Raw genomic sequence first — 18,080 nt, 5'->3', positions numbered from 1 at the left:
AATACCAGTTACCATGGTGAGAGACAGTATGGTTCAGTCAGGTCAGAGGTCACTGTTTGGAGAAGAAGAAAAGGAAACGTAGCAAAATCAATATGTTTTCCTTCGGTAAACATAAAAATGACAAGCCTTTGCTTTAAAAGCATATGTCGTTGTACTAGCAGTGTATATTGCTATTTGAGGGGGGCACTTAGCTTCCTATTTGACAACTAGTGTGACAAAAAACGCATTGGTTGCAATTGCGTTCAGGAACACGAACGTGACCTATCTATATAAAATAAACACACATATTCTTTCACAGTTCGCACCGTGACTCCAATCTAGGTTATTTGGCGGGGTCGTGTCCATATCCCATTCCCAGCACGGACCCGGAGCACGATGATAAATCTGATGATTACGTGTGTGACATGGTTACCTGGCGGACCGTGTGTCGTCATGACGCCGCCTGTCCTCTGTGATATTTACCGCGTGTACGTGTCGCCTGGCATGTCCATGTAGTAAACCTGCATGTATTGTAATAAACATGTACTGTCTTGTAAATAGGACTTCGGCAGAACGTATCGTTTATGATAGCATTTACGTGTCTAAGGACGATATCGATATCCCGTACATTGTTTTCAAATATTGTATCCGGGTTTGCGTAGACGCAGTACAGATAGCCAGGATAGCAAAGAAGCGTACGCAAATTTGAGTCTATACTGGTTGAGGAAGAGAATTCAAACATATCCAAGAATTGCAATTGAGAATCTAACTTTTCATGGAATCGTGCATCTTGAATATGAATGATGACATGTTGTTATGTGTTACTTTGTAGATGTTTTATGAATTACTACTTTACCGCATGACACACGGCGAGTGTCAAGCCCCATAACGTCGTGTCTTCAAATTACATCTTTTATGAAAACATCAGCCCGATTTTCCGCTCCACGCACAAGTGTCACTTTCAAAGCGCGATGATAACAAGGGCAGCGCGAGGGACTTTATAGCTCTTCTGTCTTAGCCGTTCGGATGACTGCGTCTCAGACTGACTGTCTCCTTGGAGATTTCTCTCCGGTCGAACCGGAGCATGTACCATCTCGGAGAGGTTTACAAACTGACAACAGATCACATCTGTTAGTAACAGGAGACTCGCGGTGGATAAAGGGAAATAATGCCCAGAGCTCTTTTTGAAATATGGTTTCACCACGGCTTTTGTATGACGCTGATTCGCCATAACAAAGGTATTGACACTTGTTACAATGTAGCCATCCGTGTGTATGTTGCAGAGGCATAGTCTCCATCAGATACAACGCGGGTTCAAAAACAACAAATTTATCTAAATAACAATTGGCCAAGGGAGTTTAGCCACAATAAATTCAATTTCATTCTGGAAGGTACGTAACAACCCTTACCGTGTACAAATAGGTAAATATATCAAAGAATGTTTAGAACAAGTAGTATTTGATTCATGTATTGTCATCTTGTATGTAGGTTAATTTCGTTTTACCTACGTACTTGTCTGTATGTCTACATGAAGTTAAGACTGTACTGTACTGTACGCTGTACTTTTGTTGTGTATCAGTGAAGTTCAAATATATGGCGGTATGAAACCCTGATGGTGGACCTACTCCCCTGGCCAGTCAATTCGGCCGAATTCTCCCATTCTATCCCCCTTTAGGAAGGCCCGGTGTAGGCTAGCAGAGACAAGATAACCTTGTGACAAGTGAGAAATGACGTGTCTGATGACACCCGGCGTAGTCTGATCCCCGCACGGTACATTAACAGTTGCACTGTGGTGTTCCGGATGGCTCAGAGGGAACACTTGTCCTTCATAGATCCTTGATCTGCCAGTCTTGCAGAAAATGCAATGTCTCGTCCGCGGGCATACATCAATAGCGAAGCCCGAGGGTCACGGGAGGGGTCAGGCACGATATGAAGGGTATCCAGTGAAGCGTGTGTGCCGAGGAACTGTCTAATAACTCACGGTACGATGCCATTCGCCAAGATTGCCTGGTGTTGACATCTGCACGAAAACGAAGGCTCACTTATATGGTTAAACGAGAATGTTATCGAACCTTATAATAGCTAGCGTAGTAGTAGAAGTATACGTTTAATTTTGTGTCCATACAGTTGAGTGACAGGGGTGGATAGGGGAATTCCCTAACCAATGACCACAAAAGGTGAGACACGGGAAGTTAGGTTCCAGCATGCTGACCGGGGACAGCAGGAAGTTGGCTGGGAGTCAGCTGCAGTGGGAAAATGCATAGACGCGGATAAAGAAATTCAATAATCTAAAACAAGAACTTCACAAAACTTTGAATATTTCACAGGGGTATCTCAATCTCAGATTTCTTGGTGTCCTATGCATATGCATCAAAATATCCTCGTGGCATTTCCGGCCAACGCTTATTTTATGACGAACGATTCGTGTTTTGCAAGCCATCTGCACCCTAGTTCGTCAATAGTTGTGCGAAAGACGAAAATACCGTTTTATAGGCAGGGCGGCAATTTTCAGGCCAGTAATCCCCGTTTTACCATGTGCCTTGGGCTATTGGACTGCGGCTCAAGGTTTCATTACGAAGGGATTAGGCGGCTTCGGTGGGAGGCAAGTACGTAAAGCCTTGGCATTTTCTTTACCGCCCAATGGCATGACACGTCTGACATTTTAGTGACCAGAGGTGATTTCACAAAGAGCAGATGGGACGATAAACGGCCACGTCTGTTTTATAAGCAGTTGGCAATGCGCAGAGATTATATAGAGCGATGCCTTGAATAGCGGCATCTTTGCTTTATTCTGTACAGATAGTTACCTTAGAATTGACACCCTGAAGCGAGATATTGGGCTCAGGGACTTCTCCACAGCAGGACTCCGCTCACTGATGGAGGAAAGAGACGAGTGGAGAAGAAGAACCCATTGTTTCTGGTGATGATATCCCTGATGTCCATGTTCAAGGTTCAAGGATATTTACCTTCACCAAGATGGTAATGTGTGTGTATGAGGACACCACAACGAAGGAAAATCTGGATGGATAGCTATGATATTTGCTACTTGTCTGTGAGTAGGCGGTGGCAATAAGATAGAAAGACAGAAGTTCGATTGTGGCCCTCCAACATTAACATCGATTGAAAATGAGATGCAATCTGCTGGCTCAATCTGAATTAAAGATCTTCAGAATTTTCCATCGGCTGGCTGGGGAATCTAACAAAGTGTCAACACTGTCTGTTGTACCTAGAACCGGCTTTACCCGAATTACGGTTCTGGATTACGTATCGAAGACCGTGTCTGGGAAAAATAAACTTTCTTGAATATGCGGAGACTATGCAGAATCATGCCTGATCCAAACGCTAACCAATTCAAGCATCAGAGCTAGATAGGCACGGTTCTGCATACGATACCGTCTAAAGCGACTAAAAACGTGACAAACAGAGACATAGGAATTATCGGACCGCTCGTGTTAGCTCACTTTCATAACATGTAATCAGTGAACAATCATACTTATAGATGACATGAAACAATTCTGTCTCGGTCTAATGTGACATTGATGAAAACTTAATTTCTATCTGACTTTTTATGAGTTCCTATGGTATTACTCTGAGTTTGGTATCGGTTTCCTGTAGTTTTATAGTTGCAGGGTCCAGCGATTATACACGGCCATTTCAACGATGGACTTGTTTTACGATATTGAGAGTCGCTTTATATCCACACTACACGACCATATAACATCGAAAATATCGATTGCCAAATATACACAAATAACGCTTGGTCATCGCAAATTGCTTTTCACAAATAAACATCTGAACATAGACGCGTTATGACATGGTATAACGAGGAGTCTTAAACAGGTTGATCCGGGTAGTATTCCTGTGGAATTTTCGTCAGGTTGTTCAGCTGTAGCGCCATCCCCACGGACCGGATGTAGATGTCAATGGCCTCGTGCATTTCCGCTTTGTACGGATCGAAATCAAGATGTCTTCTCCGTTTGAATTTCCCGTCCTTGTCCGTCTCTACGCACAGAAGTCTTTCTTCAGACACAGGAACCTCCAGGAACTGTAATATTCTCTTTATCTGGCCGATGACGTCCTTCCGCAGATCCTCGTAGTGAATGACGAAGAGTTTCTTGCAGTGTTTTATCCACTCCAGAGCGGTGTTCGCCCAGGTCTGGGACCCTCCTTTCACAAAACCCACCCATTCTGAAACCCAGAAAGACATAACTGTAGTTACACTAATGAACACATGGGTTCTGTACAAGCCACAACAAAATAGTTTACAGATAGATCGTCCAACTAGCACGGGTACTTTAGTCTGGTATTATTTCGTTTGCCCCGTTATCTTTTGAAAAGCTCCTGTAAAAAAATGAGAAAATTTGTTCATAATCACCAGGCGAATAAATATGAGGGGTCCAGCCTATTTTGACAGGGAAGCGACCGAGAAAGCTGACATCCAGACTACCCTCTCCCTACCTTGTGTCCAATAGCTCTTTGCCCCTGCTAGCCCCGTATGTCCCGCCAGTCTCCTGTTATGCTCGGCCTGTATGGCTCGGTAAGGGTTCCTCAGCAGCAGGATGGCGCCGTCAAACGTCTGGATGTGCTCCTTGTCAAAGACGTGCGTTTTCACCACGATGGTGTTCCCTCTCCGCCAGTTCTCTCTCTCTCCTTTAACCCTGAGGAGGCACATGGTAATAATAAATGATCTCTAGTGCATATTCTTGTCCATATGGGCTAAATACATAGTTATACTATTGCAACAGACTCAGAGTACTGCCAATACTAAATAGGCGGCAGACAAAAGTAACCATATGCTGTACATCTGTATATATTATCACTATCGTGTACATGCTAGATGATGGCAGTACCAAGGAAATACTATGCACTTAATCTCAAAATTCATCAAGATAAGCACATCCCAAAGGATTTTCAAAACTGCTGAAAGATTGCACGGATAACTCGCAATACGCATATGTGTATCAAGACGTGAGGACTGTTACGGTAATAACATTTGCCTTGCTTCTATCCGCCCGTATATAAGTGTGGTTTATTACAAAAGGTACGTGTCAGTTGCTGTAGATGTTCAATAGAGGTTATGGATGCTGAATTCAATGCTATAGCCCTGCTTAACTGGTAAATCGTATGCGAACTGCGCTCAGTCAAAGACCGTGTCTGATTCCTGATATGTATGTATTCAGCAGGCAAAAATGTCTCCGCCATTGCCAAGAAATCCCCCTTTCATCACGTTATCCTTCAAGGGCTCCAGGCTACGGATTTCTACCCATAAGACGGTAATGGCCTTCATCCGCGTCATAGAAGCACTTTAGCGTTAGCTTCAGAAAGCTATTCCACCTGTAAGCCTCGAAGGACTTCATTCGCTCTGAAAAGAGGGACCAAGAACACAAGCTCGTGTTCCCGCGAGATTACCGTGTTCCCGCGAGATTTCAGCGTTCCCGCGAGATTTCAGCGTTCCCGCGAGATTTCAGCGGATGTTATCGCGAGATCTAAATCATCAGCCAAAGAGAAACATCCGACTCTCCCCCGGAAGACCATCTCATCCCGCGCGTTGCATGACGTCGGACGTGACCTCCAAAAATTCCCGTCACGCAAACGCACAATGGAGTGCCCGGAACGATTTTCGATCACTGTCTAACCGGAGACCTCGGGGGTAAGTTGTGCCATCTCCACCGAGAGTTCAGACATTGTGATTCTGGGCGTGGTTCGGAGCTGAGCGGCTGTCAGATTTCTGATGGAGAGATGTGATTATCCCAAAGGTTAGAGATTCACATTGACAAGGAGAGACGTGAATGTCACTAAATTGCTTCAGTAATTTCCTACCTTTCTGTACACACGATTTACGTGCCAAAGGAAGATGAAACTAGGCCAAGAGGTGTCTTTTTACTTCAATGTTGCCAAAACAGGGAAGCATCCAGGGCATCACTCCTTTTTTCCTGCAACTCCGCTAGCTATGAATTTACATCACTACATATATACACCACTACGTTACCATTCAATAAACTATACCATACCACAGGATTTGCTGTCAAGCGTTGCAACATGCATTCTTGTCGTTGCAAGTTGAATGAAATAAGTTTACCATCCGTAAGCTGTATGCCGGAATTGATCGAAATACTTGCACAATACACGGATCTAACAGTATTCAATCACGGCGCGATAGAAAAAAGCACATGCTTTCTAATAATGACCTAAACTTCAAGGGGATTTTCAGTTTTCAGTCGGGGTAGTCAAATTATGAATATGAATTACAGACAGAAAGGGGACAGTAAGGTAACCCATTACAAGTTGATTGATGAGTTATGTAATGGTTATGATGAATCAAGGCAATGCTAGACTCTGAATTATTAAATTGACATCTGTGACAAGTGGGTTCACCACCCTAACGCTATGAGTGGGGTTACTTCCTCCCAGATTACCAACTTAACCTTCAGGTCAATTTGCGATAGCCAAACCCTCTCAATTGCACTCAAACACCAACATATTCACACACATAGAGATGCAAACAGCGCATCTTTCCGATGCCTGTGACCAGAGCGCTTTGTGCTGTTTGCCGTGGCAATTTGCACGTTATGAGTGATGACGCCATTAGCAAAATGTTACTCGCTTCCTCGATAATACTTTCCAAGTACAGATCTCCATTACCGTAAATGGCGTTATCTATCACGGCGTTTCTTTGATTCGCATAATTGCTCAGATGTAAGCGCGATGCCATGATTGCTGTCGTTCGTATCGTCTTACAGATCTCGTAAGTAACCGGCATCTGTCATCATAGCACGCAGTTAGAATCCGCTTGTGCGTAGAAAAGGTAAAAGAAAGTCCCGGCGTTGAAGATGTCTTTTTGATACGTTTTTGCATAATGTTGACTTAGTGCTCGGGTGCTACAACACGCCATACAAGAGGCCTAGGACGGAATATGCAATGTCCCAGAGTATCCAAATTTTGCGTCCAGTACGTTGCACAAGTGAATTTGAGCTTCATGTAGGTTTGTTCATAGGTTAGTTTGATAGCCAGAGACAACATACACACAAACAAACGGACAAACACATTTGCACACTCCTTTGCTTAGGGTTGTCCTTCAAGGTACTAAATTGTTTTAAAAATCGACCATGACCAGACAGTGTACGTATCCAGTTACGCCTTCCTTCTCATTGTCTGGCCGCTAATCTTCTAGCACACACTCGCCTGAAGCTCAAAGGCATTGGCAACGGGCGTAGCACAAAACGTGAAACGCTCTACTCTAGGCTCATGTAGTCCCCTTGTGACACGTGTTGAAACACCCACGTGTTTAGGTCAAAGTTACCTTTCAGGTAAAGGTCTCCGTCGTTGTAGAAGCTGCCCGTGTAGATCCCCGTGGCCTTCTCGATGAGGTGGCGGACCCAGGTGTTGCCTGAGCCGGGGAAGCTGGCCAGGGCGACCAGCGGACGGCTGTGGTCCGGCACGATAAACTCCTGATGCGAGCAGCGCACATCTGCGGGGAGACACGACGTTAATGTAAGGGTAAGGCCACATCAGTTTGATTTGTTGGTTCTCGGATTTTTCAGGAAACATATGAGGTGACAAGAAGAAAAAATAAATGCAAACAATAATACAAAATAATAAAAACAGACCTAAGCACCCTATGATAGCCCGAAATGCTATGACTGGAGCCATGAAGTCAACATACCAGGCTGGTTTGTAATCCAAACAATGAATTTCAAACTTTTAATCAAACCACTGCATTAATAGAAGGAAAAACTGTAACAACTCTGAAGAGAAGGGACTTAGGACCAAAATATAAGCATTTTGAGTTGATCCATGAGGCTGGACTGTTTTTTTTTTGCAAATTAGAAAAATAATGAAGCGGGTGAATCCATCAACCAACAAATTAAATTGGTGTGGCATAAAAGTTAGCTGCATCGAATAGTTGCCCATGGCATTAAAAAGCAATCATTACCAGACTTATGGGACAATTATAGTCATTTGTAAATCCATTTTTCATGCAGTAACAGATGAAGGATACAAATCATGGGAGAACTTTTGTGCCAACGGCAGTTAAACTTTGAAACAGTCTTCCGGGGAAGATTGCTAAGATCAAGGACAGACAGAAATTTAAATGTGAAGTTAATACTTTCCTCAGCGCAAATACCCTGGGCGCCAGACTTGTTTCGGGCCCTTCGCCCGCCTGTCTAAATTACCGCTACGGGGGAGTCTAGGGTGGGGGTGTGGCTGGGCCTAGAACGTTAGGCCGGGTACAGCCAAAACTCTGACAGCGTTCTGTCTAGGCAGTCCGGCTGCTAATATAATGCTGAGAAAGAGCTGATTAAAAAAAATCAAAAAACGCACCCTCCACATTTGTCCTATAGATGGAGGCGTGGCCCGGCCCTCCGCATCGCTGTTCCTCGTTCCCAGCGCACGGGTAGTTGCAGTTCTCGTCCCCAGAGGCGTTGGAGATCCGGAAGTTGGCGGTGACGTTGGCACACTGACAGGTGGTGAAGTTTCCCATGATCGCTAGCGTGAAGAGCTGGAGAGACAAAGGGAGACATTAACACGGATAGATCGCGTTTCAATGTTAAAGTTTTGTTTTGGTTGGCGTTAGCCCGTCACATATAACCGAATACGAGTAAACAAACAAACAAACAAACAAACAAGTTAAGGCTCGCTACGCTCAAACAAACAAACAATCAAACCAACAAGTTAAGACTCTCTCGAAAATAATTTCATCAGGTTGGTAGATTTTAGACTGAGTTTGGTACAACACGGGCTATTGGGGTTTTCTTTTATATAGCGGCGAGAAGCAGTACTCCAGTCAAAGCTAGCTTTGAGGAAGCTGTCAGATAGACATCGAAACGTAAGCAGGTAAGAGACATTACTGGTAGTGTAAAAGAAAAACCCAAATATCCAAAGTTAATATTCACCTTTGTTGTACATCTCTGCACACATCTGACCGGGGACAGGCGGTCGTCCTGCCAGGGAGGCGAGGGCGAGATCTGCTCGGGTGCTGTCGTCATTCGGAAACACCCTCGGTAGGAGTCGGCAATCGTCGGAATCGGAATCGCTCGCTGCTTCAGCCGCTCTAATATGAAAAGCAGATTATGAACAAAGCATGTTTCAGTTTTTATTTTAAATCCATGGTTCATCATACATGGTTCATGCTCTTTTTGTGCCGATAAACGGTTGTCAGCACCAAGGACAGGGCCAAACAGTGTAAAAAAATGCTTTTTACTGTATCATATGTACTGCATGGTTACCAAACCTATGATAGTTCCCGAGTCGACTCGGGAGCTAATAGGTTTAAAAACCAGGCTAATACCAGTAGGCATTGCCTATGCGGGCTAATTAAAACTTCCCGTCACCTTTGTGTATCTTCTCCAGAGCCTTCTGGTCCATCCTGTAGATGGCTATCCTGGCCACGCCCCCACACGTGACACGTGACGTATGGCGCCCGGGACAGGTCATGTTACACTCCCGGGAGGGTACGGGGACAGCGTGGATGTTCTTCCCGCAGTAACACTCACCCCCGAACTCCAGACCAACATAGTACAGTCCCCTGGAAAGGAAGATTGTTTAGAAAAGTGAGCAAAACGCCGTTGACCAGATTAGTATTAGTATTTTAGCGTTCTGAAATAAAATTCTGGATCCACAACATCAAGAGATGCTTAAGGAGTTTTCATCCCACCTTTTGCGTTTGATTGCTAGACAAAACTGTAATATTAGTTGCCGGTACGCTCGGCCATTTCGACTTGATAGATGCCTTTTTTTTCATCCACTCTAGATCTACTCCCTTTTCCCAGGACGATGATTGTTGGCTGATCAAAAGCCGTTAGTTATTGGTAGATCATCCCGGTGTAGCAACCTAAATTAATCCTCCATCGAATTGAACCCGGGGTAATGTCTAAGCCCGGGGGCCGCTGATTGAGCTGTTACACCGGTGCCGGTACTCTCTCCCATGTACATGCCCACTCTTTCTACATGTATTAATGTCACACAATGCCAGGATACGAGCGATCTCAACGCCTACGCCAACACGCCTCATCGCAGTTCATCGGATAATCAAGACATAATGCGCGCCCGAAAGTAGGCGTCTCCAGGCCGCTAAACGCGGCAGTAATTACCGCTACACTGCGACAGTTCCGAACATGACGGACGCGGTGTCCCCGCCGCCCCGCAGCCCAGATCGAGTTATCCGGGGGCTCGCCGAATCTCTGCCGAATCTAACGTGACATCGGTCCGCGTAATCTATGAGATTTCCATCAGGCTCTGACAAGGTAAAGCCGAAAATTGACTCCCTCCTGCGGCACAGTGGCATGGAATGGAAAATTTTATTTACGACCGCGAGCAGCATATCTTTCAGATGAACCGTACAGTGGTCCCTTACCTCGGTCCCCACTGTCTGCATTACATGTCATGTTCCCATGTAAAAATAATACATTGTAGAGTTCATTTGCTAGTGTAAATAATGTCCTACCACGTCTATATATACTATGGAAGAGAAAAATTGGGAGATAAAGTCCAGATAGGATTCGAAAACCGTAAAGATTGGTTGCGAGATAGTTTCTGTCAAAGGACTGTCTACAGCTACAGCTACAGAGGAGCGAGCACGTTTCAAAGTCAAAAAGTCAGGACGAACAAAGTTCATCTTAGATGGTAATCACGTCACTAGATCTCCCTGAGACGACATAAGTCGGAACTGTCAGAACCAATATCAGCGCCAAGCCGATAGGGTTGGGGAGAACCCCTGTACTTCGTCATGGGTACATGTGATATAACATCATAAACGGAATTTGGATCATAGCCAGAAAGGCTTGTGTAGTGCATTTTGTGCCACGTACGTCAATCTATGCCTAAGTTGGAGAGGAAAGTGACTGAATTTCAACTGTACACTTATTATGCTCTTTATGTGCCGCTAAACCGGCTCAACAATATTTAGTTATTACCGTATAATATATACAGTGTTGGGTGTAGAATGCAAATCACAGCGCAATACACTAGTTGTATCGCTTTGCCTGTACTAACTAAGAAGGCATAGTCTGGATTTCAGTACAGACCACAGAGCTACATATCCATTGCAACAGTGTTTAGTTATTACCGTCTACATTTATTGTACTAGCAGTCCTCACTGCAGCATGCAATGTTTGGTTATTACAGTCTAGAGTATATAGTGTTGGGTGTAGAATACCGTGGCCAAACACAGCACTTTAAAATAACCGTGTCATTTCACTTGCCCACGAAGAGGGCATAATTTGGATTTCAGCACCAAGGACAGAGACAATCTTCACCCAGTGTTTAAATATTGCCGTTTACAGTACACGGCGTTGGGTACAGATGCTTCACGTCACATAAGAAGAGCTGTAGCCCATCGGATGTTTTCACTTCAAGGGAATACTGAATATGGATTTCAGCACCAAGGACAGAGTCAGTCCTCATTCTAACGTTAGTTAGTTCCCAGCGTCTAAAGTATACATTGTTAGGTGGAGAATACCAATCGGAGCACGTTAAGATGGCTGCATCACCTCACTTGGAAAAAATTATGTGGACACATTCGATCCTCATACGAGTAGCAACACTCTCTTGGATTTCACTCGGTGCAATTCTTGAAACAAAGCGTGGTGTCAATGACTGCAATCCCACTTTGCTCAAGGTAGTACTTACAGTCAAGCTGTAATTCTTTTCTTGCGAAGGTGAGGGATTTGGGTGAGATATATATAGATATTGGATATACCCCAGTAAAGTTTACCATGGATTGTTGGATAGGTGTGAAATCAAAGTGAAGGCTGTAGCGTTGCCAATAACCGATATCTACTCAAATCTTGTCTATTTTAGAATTTCGTTTCAACATAACATGGTAGGACAAATCGTTGAGAGACGCATCATATGATACATAATAAAATAATACAGCACTGCGTACAGAATGCCAATCACCACCTGTTAGAAAAGCCGTATCTCTTCTCTTATGCTCACTTAGACAGACGGAGCGATAGGGCATTATTGCTGAAGACTGACGCTTCACGTCAGCTTATCTGCAATCCATCCTTAAACTGCCTGATTGGTTCCGAGAGAAAGAACAACGCTCGCAATATAAAACCGCGTTGATAAGGACGGATGGAATTGAAATTTGAGAAACGACAGGAATACAAATGAATGTATCGCTATAACGGAAACTATTCTGACAGGTTTACACTGATGATGGTTCCCAGTTGTGCGTGTTGCGTCGTGGGGACAGGAAATACAATGGTACAAGAATGGAATCTAATCTACGTTGGTACGATACACGCTGAAAGTTTTGCCGCAATGTGTTGTTCAAGTCATTAGGTTAGCGCTACGAAAACTTAACCTATCCGGCAGTTACGTTATGATACGCTAACGTACATTGTACATCTCTCAACGGTTTGCGCTACTATGTTATGTGGAAACACTACAACTCCTTCACTTCAGTTTCACACTTGTCTAGAAATACATGGTACGTAAACCTTAAATTTGCTCAGTTTTATCTCCTGTCTACACTTCACCCCATCTCTTCACCTTCACCGGCCCTGATAAGACAGCCGCACCGGAGGCAATCTCAGACAGAAAGGCAATCAACCAAATGTGTCCAACCGCTTCTCTCATCATCAACACTATACTGCCCCTCGGGCGAAACACCAGGCGAGATTGGATCAGAACCAACGTGTGGAGGCTCAACGTGCCAAGGTGATACTCTTCTCTGGCTGATGGACTGAATAAGTGCTTCCAGTGCTGTCATTCATTTGTAAAAAACGGCGTTCTCGAACTCGAGGTGATCAGAAGAATGCCTGCTGTTCGACGATATGGCGTCAGCACCTTATGTGTGTTTGTAAAACAAAAGTCAGTGTCAAGCTCAGGTCAATCACCTAATGTACGTGTAATGCCTTTCCTTGCAGCAGTGTAAATGAAACATAAAATCACGCACGCTAACAGAGGCTTAGTTACAGATTCGCATATTCATCTTACAGAATGGGGCGTTTAATATATAGTCAATGCACTAAGGCACTCAAAAACAATTTTTACAATGATCACGCCAGATTGCCAATTCACGAGGGTACAGGCCACCCCATGTGTTGGGAGAACGTTGATGAATGACATTGCTTATTTATGTCCGAAGGCTATGGATGATTACATGCAAGTGAACAAACAAAAACATACATGCATACACCACGGCAGGTAAAAGAATGACGGAACTAGCCCGGTTCCAATTCTACGTTTGCATTAATTTTTCTATTGTCAGATCTAGTCTTCTCTAAAGGCAAGGAAAAATAAAATCCCCCGCAATTTTGAACGTCTGAAGCGGCAGATTTTATTGATTTATAAGATATAAAAGACTCAATGGTATTGATTTTTTTACTATCATGTTTCAAATTCCTCAACTTCTGCTATGAAAATTGCATTTCTCATCATTTTTCTGTCCTGTGGGAAATAATACTTTTCATCTTCACTCTCCATGCACTCTACAGTATTCCCACGTATTAGATATTATCCCAGACGATATTTAGGCGGGACCACCGGCAGTTTCCACCTTACACGGCGGAGAAGTGGCCGAGTGATCTGTTGAGTGCGGCGGCAGGTTCAGAGCCGGTGTCGGCTGTACACACTCGGGGTCCGCGGGAGAATTAGAGCGGGGGCACGCCAGGCGTGATGAGGTCACAACTTCGTAGCGCATGGGGCAGAATTTTTCATAGTTTATTGATCCTTTTCCTCTCCAAGAATCTGAGTGCGATTCTCCAGCGAAAATACGAATACTGATTCGCAAAACATGAGTTGAAGCCTTAACGAAAACCATAGAAATGTATACGCAGGATTTTCAAGCAGGCTATGACATAACCATCCTCCGATAATGATTTAAAACATTAACAGCGTTTTCCATTACAAGACAGCTAATTTTTGAACGACGTACGTACAACTGCCACAAGAGTGTCCTCAGTTTGTGCAATCGTGCGACAATAGTACGAGAAATGTAGTGACCGCGCAGCCTTATACGAACAAGCGTTACTTTCAGAAGGCACGTATGCAGCGACATTTGCAACAGGAGCAATTCAGTAATGATCAATTACGTTGTACAGGCAACAAGTCTCCGGGGAAAGCGCCGAATGTTCGCGTGCAGGGAATCTCAGTGGGAGGACTATCAACTCCACATTGTCACGGTTTGTTGGAAACAACGTTTTTATATATTCCGAATAGTCTGTTTCCGGTTATGAAGGTCGGGCATCCCATTAATTAGTCTCTTCCTATGACGTTCCACAGCTGACTTCACGGCACGAACATTTGCATTTACCAAATGGTAGCAAATGCCAGTAAAGTTGGGTTCCTGAACAGTCTCTGATTTGACAATGGTAATAAATAAAAGTCAAGTCTGGTAATTTTGGTCTTAACAATGGTTGTAAATGAATTACCGGGTTTTACTTTTATTAACAGCATTGTCAAGTTCGGCACTGTTCACACTAGGGTATTGTTAAATCCAACTTTTCGTGCAGTGCATACAAGGAGCTGTACATTGTGTACCATGATGAAGCATAAAGAATCCCTTTCAGATGATTACAAATTAGATATTGTCAATGTATATCTAAAATAATGTTTCCGCTTTGAAATATCCATTCTCTCTCGATCTATTATTAATTTCTTGTAGTGATAATTGGCCAAATGAAATCCTATGGGTTGTTGTACTTTAACATTGATTACTTTGGAGGGGCACTAGAAAATATTAACTGTACTGCAAGCATGAGAAAACAACAACCCCGTGTTTAACAATTACTCTGTTCCAATCGTGATGATCAGCTAAATGTATGCTGGAAACATTAGAAATTCTGATCAAATAGTAAATTTTAGGATACTTTTTAGGAAAATTTAGGGCCTTGCTATTGGTCGACTGCCCCAAAAAGGCTATGATTGGGAAGGGGGGGGGGGCAGCTGGGGGGGGGTGCCATGGTCGGACGGGAAACAGGAAACACAATACTATATTCCCCTAAGCCCCACTCTCACTTTACCTATCATGGTTATTAGAATTTATGTAGGTGGAAGTTTTAGAAGTTTAGCCTGGTGCGCGCAAATACCGTACCTTGCGGCTGGGAAAAGCCGTCCTCGGCAGCGCATGAGCCGCCAATTTGTCACCCGGTCCCGGTAAATCCGCGGGAATGGACGTGATATTTCACACGGCGATCTATCCAGCCTCCTGTAGGCTCTACTTCCGCCTGGCCGGCGATCACACTGTAGTGGTGCGGAGACCGTATTTGAATCTGTGTGACCCTTGGTTTTGTCTAATCCTTCATATACCTGGGTTTTGTTATTGCTTTCTTGTCTTGTCTTAAATTATACTTTCACATCTTAAGTTGCATCATAATCAAATTGTTATATGGCGCAGACGTAACACAAATCACGAAAGCAAATTTCTCTCTTTTTTTTTATCTGTGAAATTTGTTGAGCGATCTTTTAGATATTTGGGCGCCGTTCCACTTCGATCGCCGGCCTAGGCAGTCGTCCAAGATACGACGTTCCGGACGTTCGCAGATGTTTCTCATATCCTCTGTGTTATCCCTACAATAAAACTTACAAAGCAGAAAAGGCAGATAGTATAAGTGCCACAAGATGGATGGCTCTGCAGTTTCATGGCTTCGGTTTCTCATCCGTCTTGCTGAGATCTGGGAAGATATTGCAAAGACGAGACGACGTCTTCAATCATAAAACGTCAACGTTGCGTCGTCTTGTTCATCAGCTTGTTAGAATGAAGCGACCGTGAAATGTCTTACAAACGACGTCCCTGATCGTAGTAGACATGATGTTATCTATATCTGGGCAGTAAACTTACACCAAAGCGTTTGGAGTGCAGCAGATGTAGATTGTGAGTAACTACAACAAGATAAATGACCTGGGTGTTCTGTTTCTTTAGTCTTTGTAAGATCTAGGAAGATATCCTATAATCTGAAAACAGTGCAACGCGTATTCTGCCATCCAGAAATATCATAAGTCGATACAAAGCGTTTTGTGGGATATTAGCCAATATTTCATTGTTAATATCTTACAATTTATCTTAGTAGACTGTAAAATATACAGTTCATATCCTCTACATGTAGCCACAGACTCATTCATTGACAAGGCAATGGCATCGCAGCCAGAAGATTTATGGGTCCCAATTGATGCGACGTACAAACTCGTAGAAGTTGCGCTGCTACAGCAGCATGAGTAGAAAGCAAATCCTTCAAACGCTGTCCAAACTATAGCGAAATGTAGAGTAGGGTGGATTCATTCCTCAGGCTAACCAACATCTATCACATCGCAGTCGTCCCTCAGTAGAAAGCCGTCGTGACAGGCTGAATAAAAGTTCTACACGGGAACTATATGTGGCCCAGATGTCTTACTGAGGGACGACTGCGATGTCATAGATGTCGTTCGGCTTGAAGAATGAATCCGCCCTATTTATACTTCTCTAGGATCTAGGCAGCATTTGAAGGATTAGCTTTCAATCTAAGCTACTCTTGAAGCGGAGCTCATAAGTGCCTGTACCTTACTTCAATTGTGACCCATAAAGCGGCTCACTGCGATGCTATTTTCTTATCCTTATCAATATCGGTATGTGGCTATGAGATAGAAACTGCACATTTTACACAGTCTACTGAGATAAGTTTTATGGCTGAACGCGTGGAAACGTCTAATCCTAGCCGTGTGTGTGTGATTTATTTAAGGCTGACCACACAAAGAGGCCCAGATCTGTCAGAGCAGCTGGTAGCCGATCGATTCACAAATATCTCCGGGCCACTTTCATCACAGCCTTACCACAAACACAAAGACAGGCCTGGGAAGACAAATGATGATAGGGTTTGTCTGTAGGCAACCTAACAGATGGGCACGGTAACGGTAGAAACTGTAAGAACTCCTTTCTCTCTATCTCTAGATGGACCAGGGTGGTTTCCTAACGACAGAAAGAGCCTAATTTGGAGTAGATGACGTCACATGATGACGAAATGAAAACGCAGGCCTGAGATTGGTTTAGAGATTAGCAACCGTTCAGCCGCCAGGTCGAGGATCTGGCCTTCGGCTCACTTGTAGGCAACGTAGTAGAAATGCAGTCCTGTATGACGAGGCATTAATAAAAAAATGTAGTTTGCTGTACATTGTGCTTGTCGAAATTGCCAGATTGCATTTGTATAGCATATATAGCGCGTAGTTAAGTATATACTCTGTACGCACAATCCCTGCTGCTATACTGTGTAGTGAACATCATCTAACCTCCACGTAATGATTAGAACAAGATTGTCTTTCTTGTGGAAATCAAACTACATACACTAGTAGATACATTTCCATTTGCCACAAATACAACACTCAACACTCTTAAGAGAGTCCGCATTTCTGAGGGAACGTCAGCAATAATAATGAATTCGCTCCCACGCTGTGCACACAACGGCAGAATGCTATTAGAATCAGAGCGTTAAATGTACCCATTGAGCTCCAATAAACGCGTGGTGCCTCTAATGCGCACGTCCTCAGCGTTATTTACCGACGGAAATGCAATATTTGCAAATGGCAGAGGACGAGTTATCAAGTGTAATGGGCCGGGAACAAGCGTTATATATTCTCTTATTGAACGCTGTGGTAGAAAGAGGGCTTGGGGCCATGGGCAACGTCTAGTTTCATTTTGTACAACTTATCTTTCAATTCCAAACGATATATTTTATATAGAATAAATATTTCTCAATTTTCAACTGGAAACGATCCATAATCATTGACATCGCTTTACAGTTACAAGACTGTAACTTCCAATATGAAAGAAACAAGCTATTTTTGTGTCGGAAATCACATTCAATTCTACTTCATAAAGACTTCTACCAGCGCTGATGAGCTTCAAATCAAGCTATGTTATTACAGCGTTTTGTGTAAAACGCCTAAAACGCCTGGATTACTTGGTATAAAGAAAAACATTTACAATACAATAAAGAAATAATAACACTACAAAGATAAATTACAATGTTGACTGGATAATATTGATTTTTGCCATAACGGTGGTGAACAAAACCCGCTAATAAAAGTATTTGACAAGTAATAAATGATAGCAGATATTGTCAGCTCGGTTTCAATCTCTCAACGGGGCGAAAAACGCGATTAGAACACTGACGTTTTGTGGT

At 43.5% G+C, this 18,080-nt stretch overlaps 1 protein-coding gene across 1 annotated transcript in view; it reads right to left on the bottom strand.

The window, feature by feature from the left end:
* Nucleotides 1-3,487: 3,487 nt before the first annotated feature.
* Nucleotides 3,488-18,080, bottom strand: part of LOC109467528 (WSC domain-containing protein 2-like) — a 30,333-nt gene continuing 15,740 nt past the window's right edge. The window contains exons 3-8 of the mRNA XM_019765556.1: nucleotides 9,312-9,505; nucleotides 8,904-9,031; nucleotides 8,302-8,479; nucleotides 7,261-7,447; nucleotides 4,438-4,637; nucleotides 3,488-4,167 (exon numbers count right to left, since the gene is read on the bottom strand). Coding sequence (XP_019621115.1) covers nucleotides 3,812-4,167; nucleotides 4,438-4,637; nucleotides 7,261-7,447; nucleotides 8,302-8,479; nucleotides 8,904-9,031; nucleotides 9,312-9,505 — 1,243 coding nt within the window. The 3' untranslated portion in view covers nucleotides 3,488-3,811. The remainder of the gene's footprint in view (nucleotides 4,168-4,437; nucleotides 4,638-7,260; nucleotides 7,448-8,301; nucleotides 8,480-8,903; nucleotides 9,032-9,311; nucleotides 9,506-18,080) is intronic.

This window comes from Branchiostoma belcheri, unplaced genomic scaffold (genome assembly GCF_001625305.1).
Source record: "Branchiostoma belcheri isolate BF01 breed outbred unplaced genomic scaffold, Haploidv18h27 scaffold1, whole genome shotgun sequence".
Lineage (NCBI taxonomy): Eukaryota > Metazoa > Chordata > Leptocardii > Amphioxiformes > Branchiostomatidae > Branchiostoma > Branchiostoma belcheri.
This window is presented reverse-complemented; position numbering and strand designations above follow the sequence as displayed.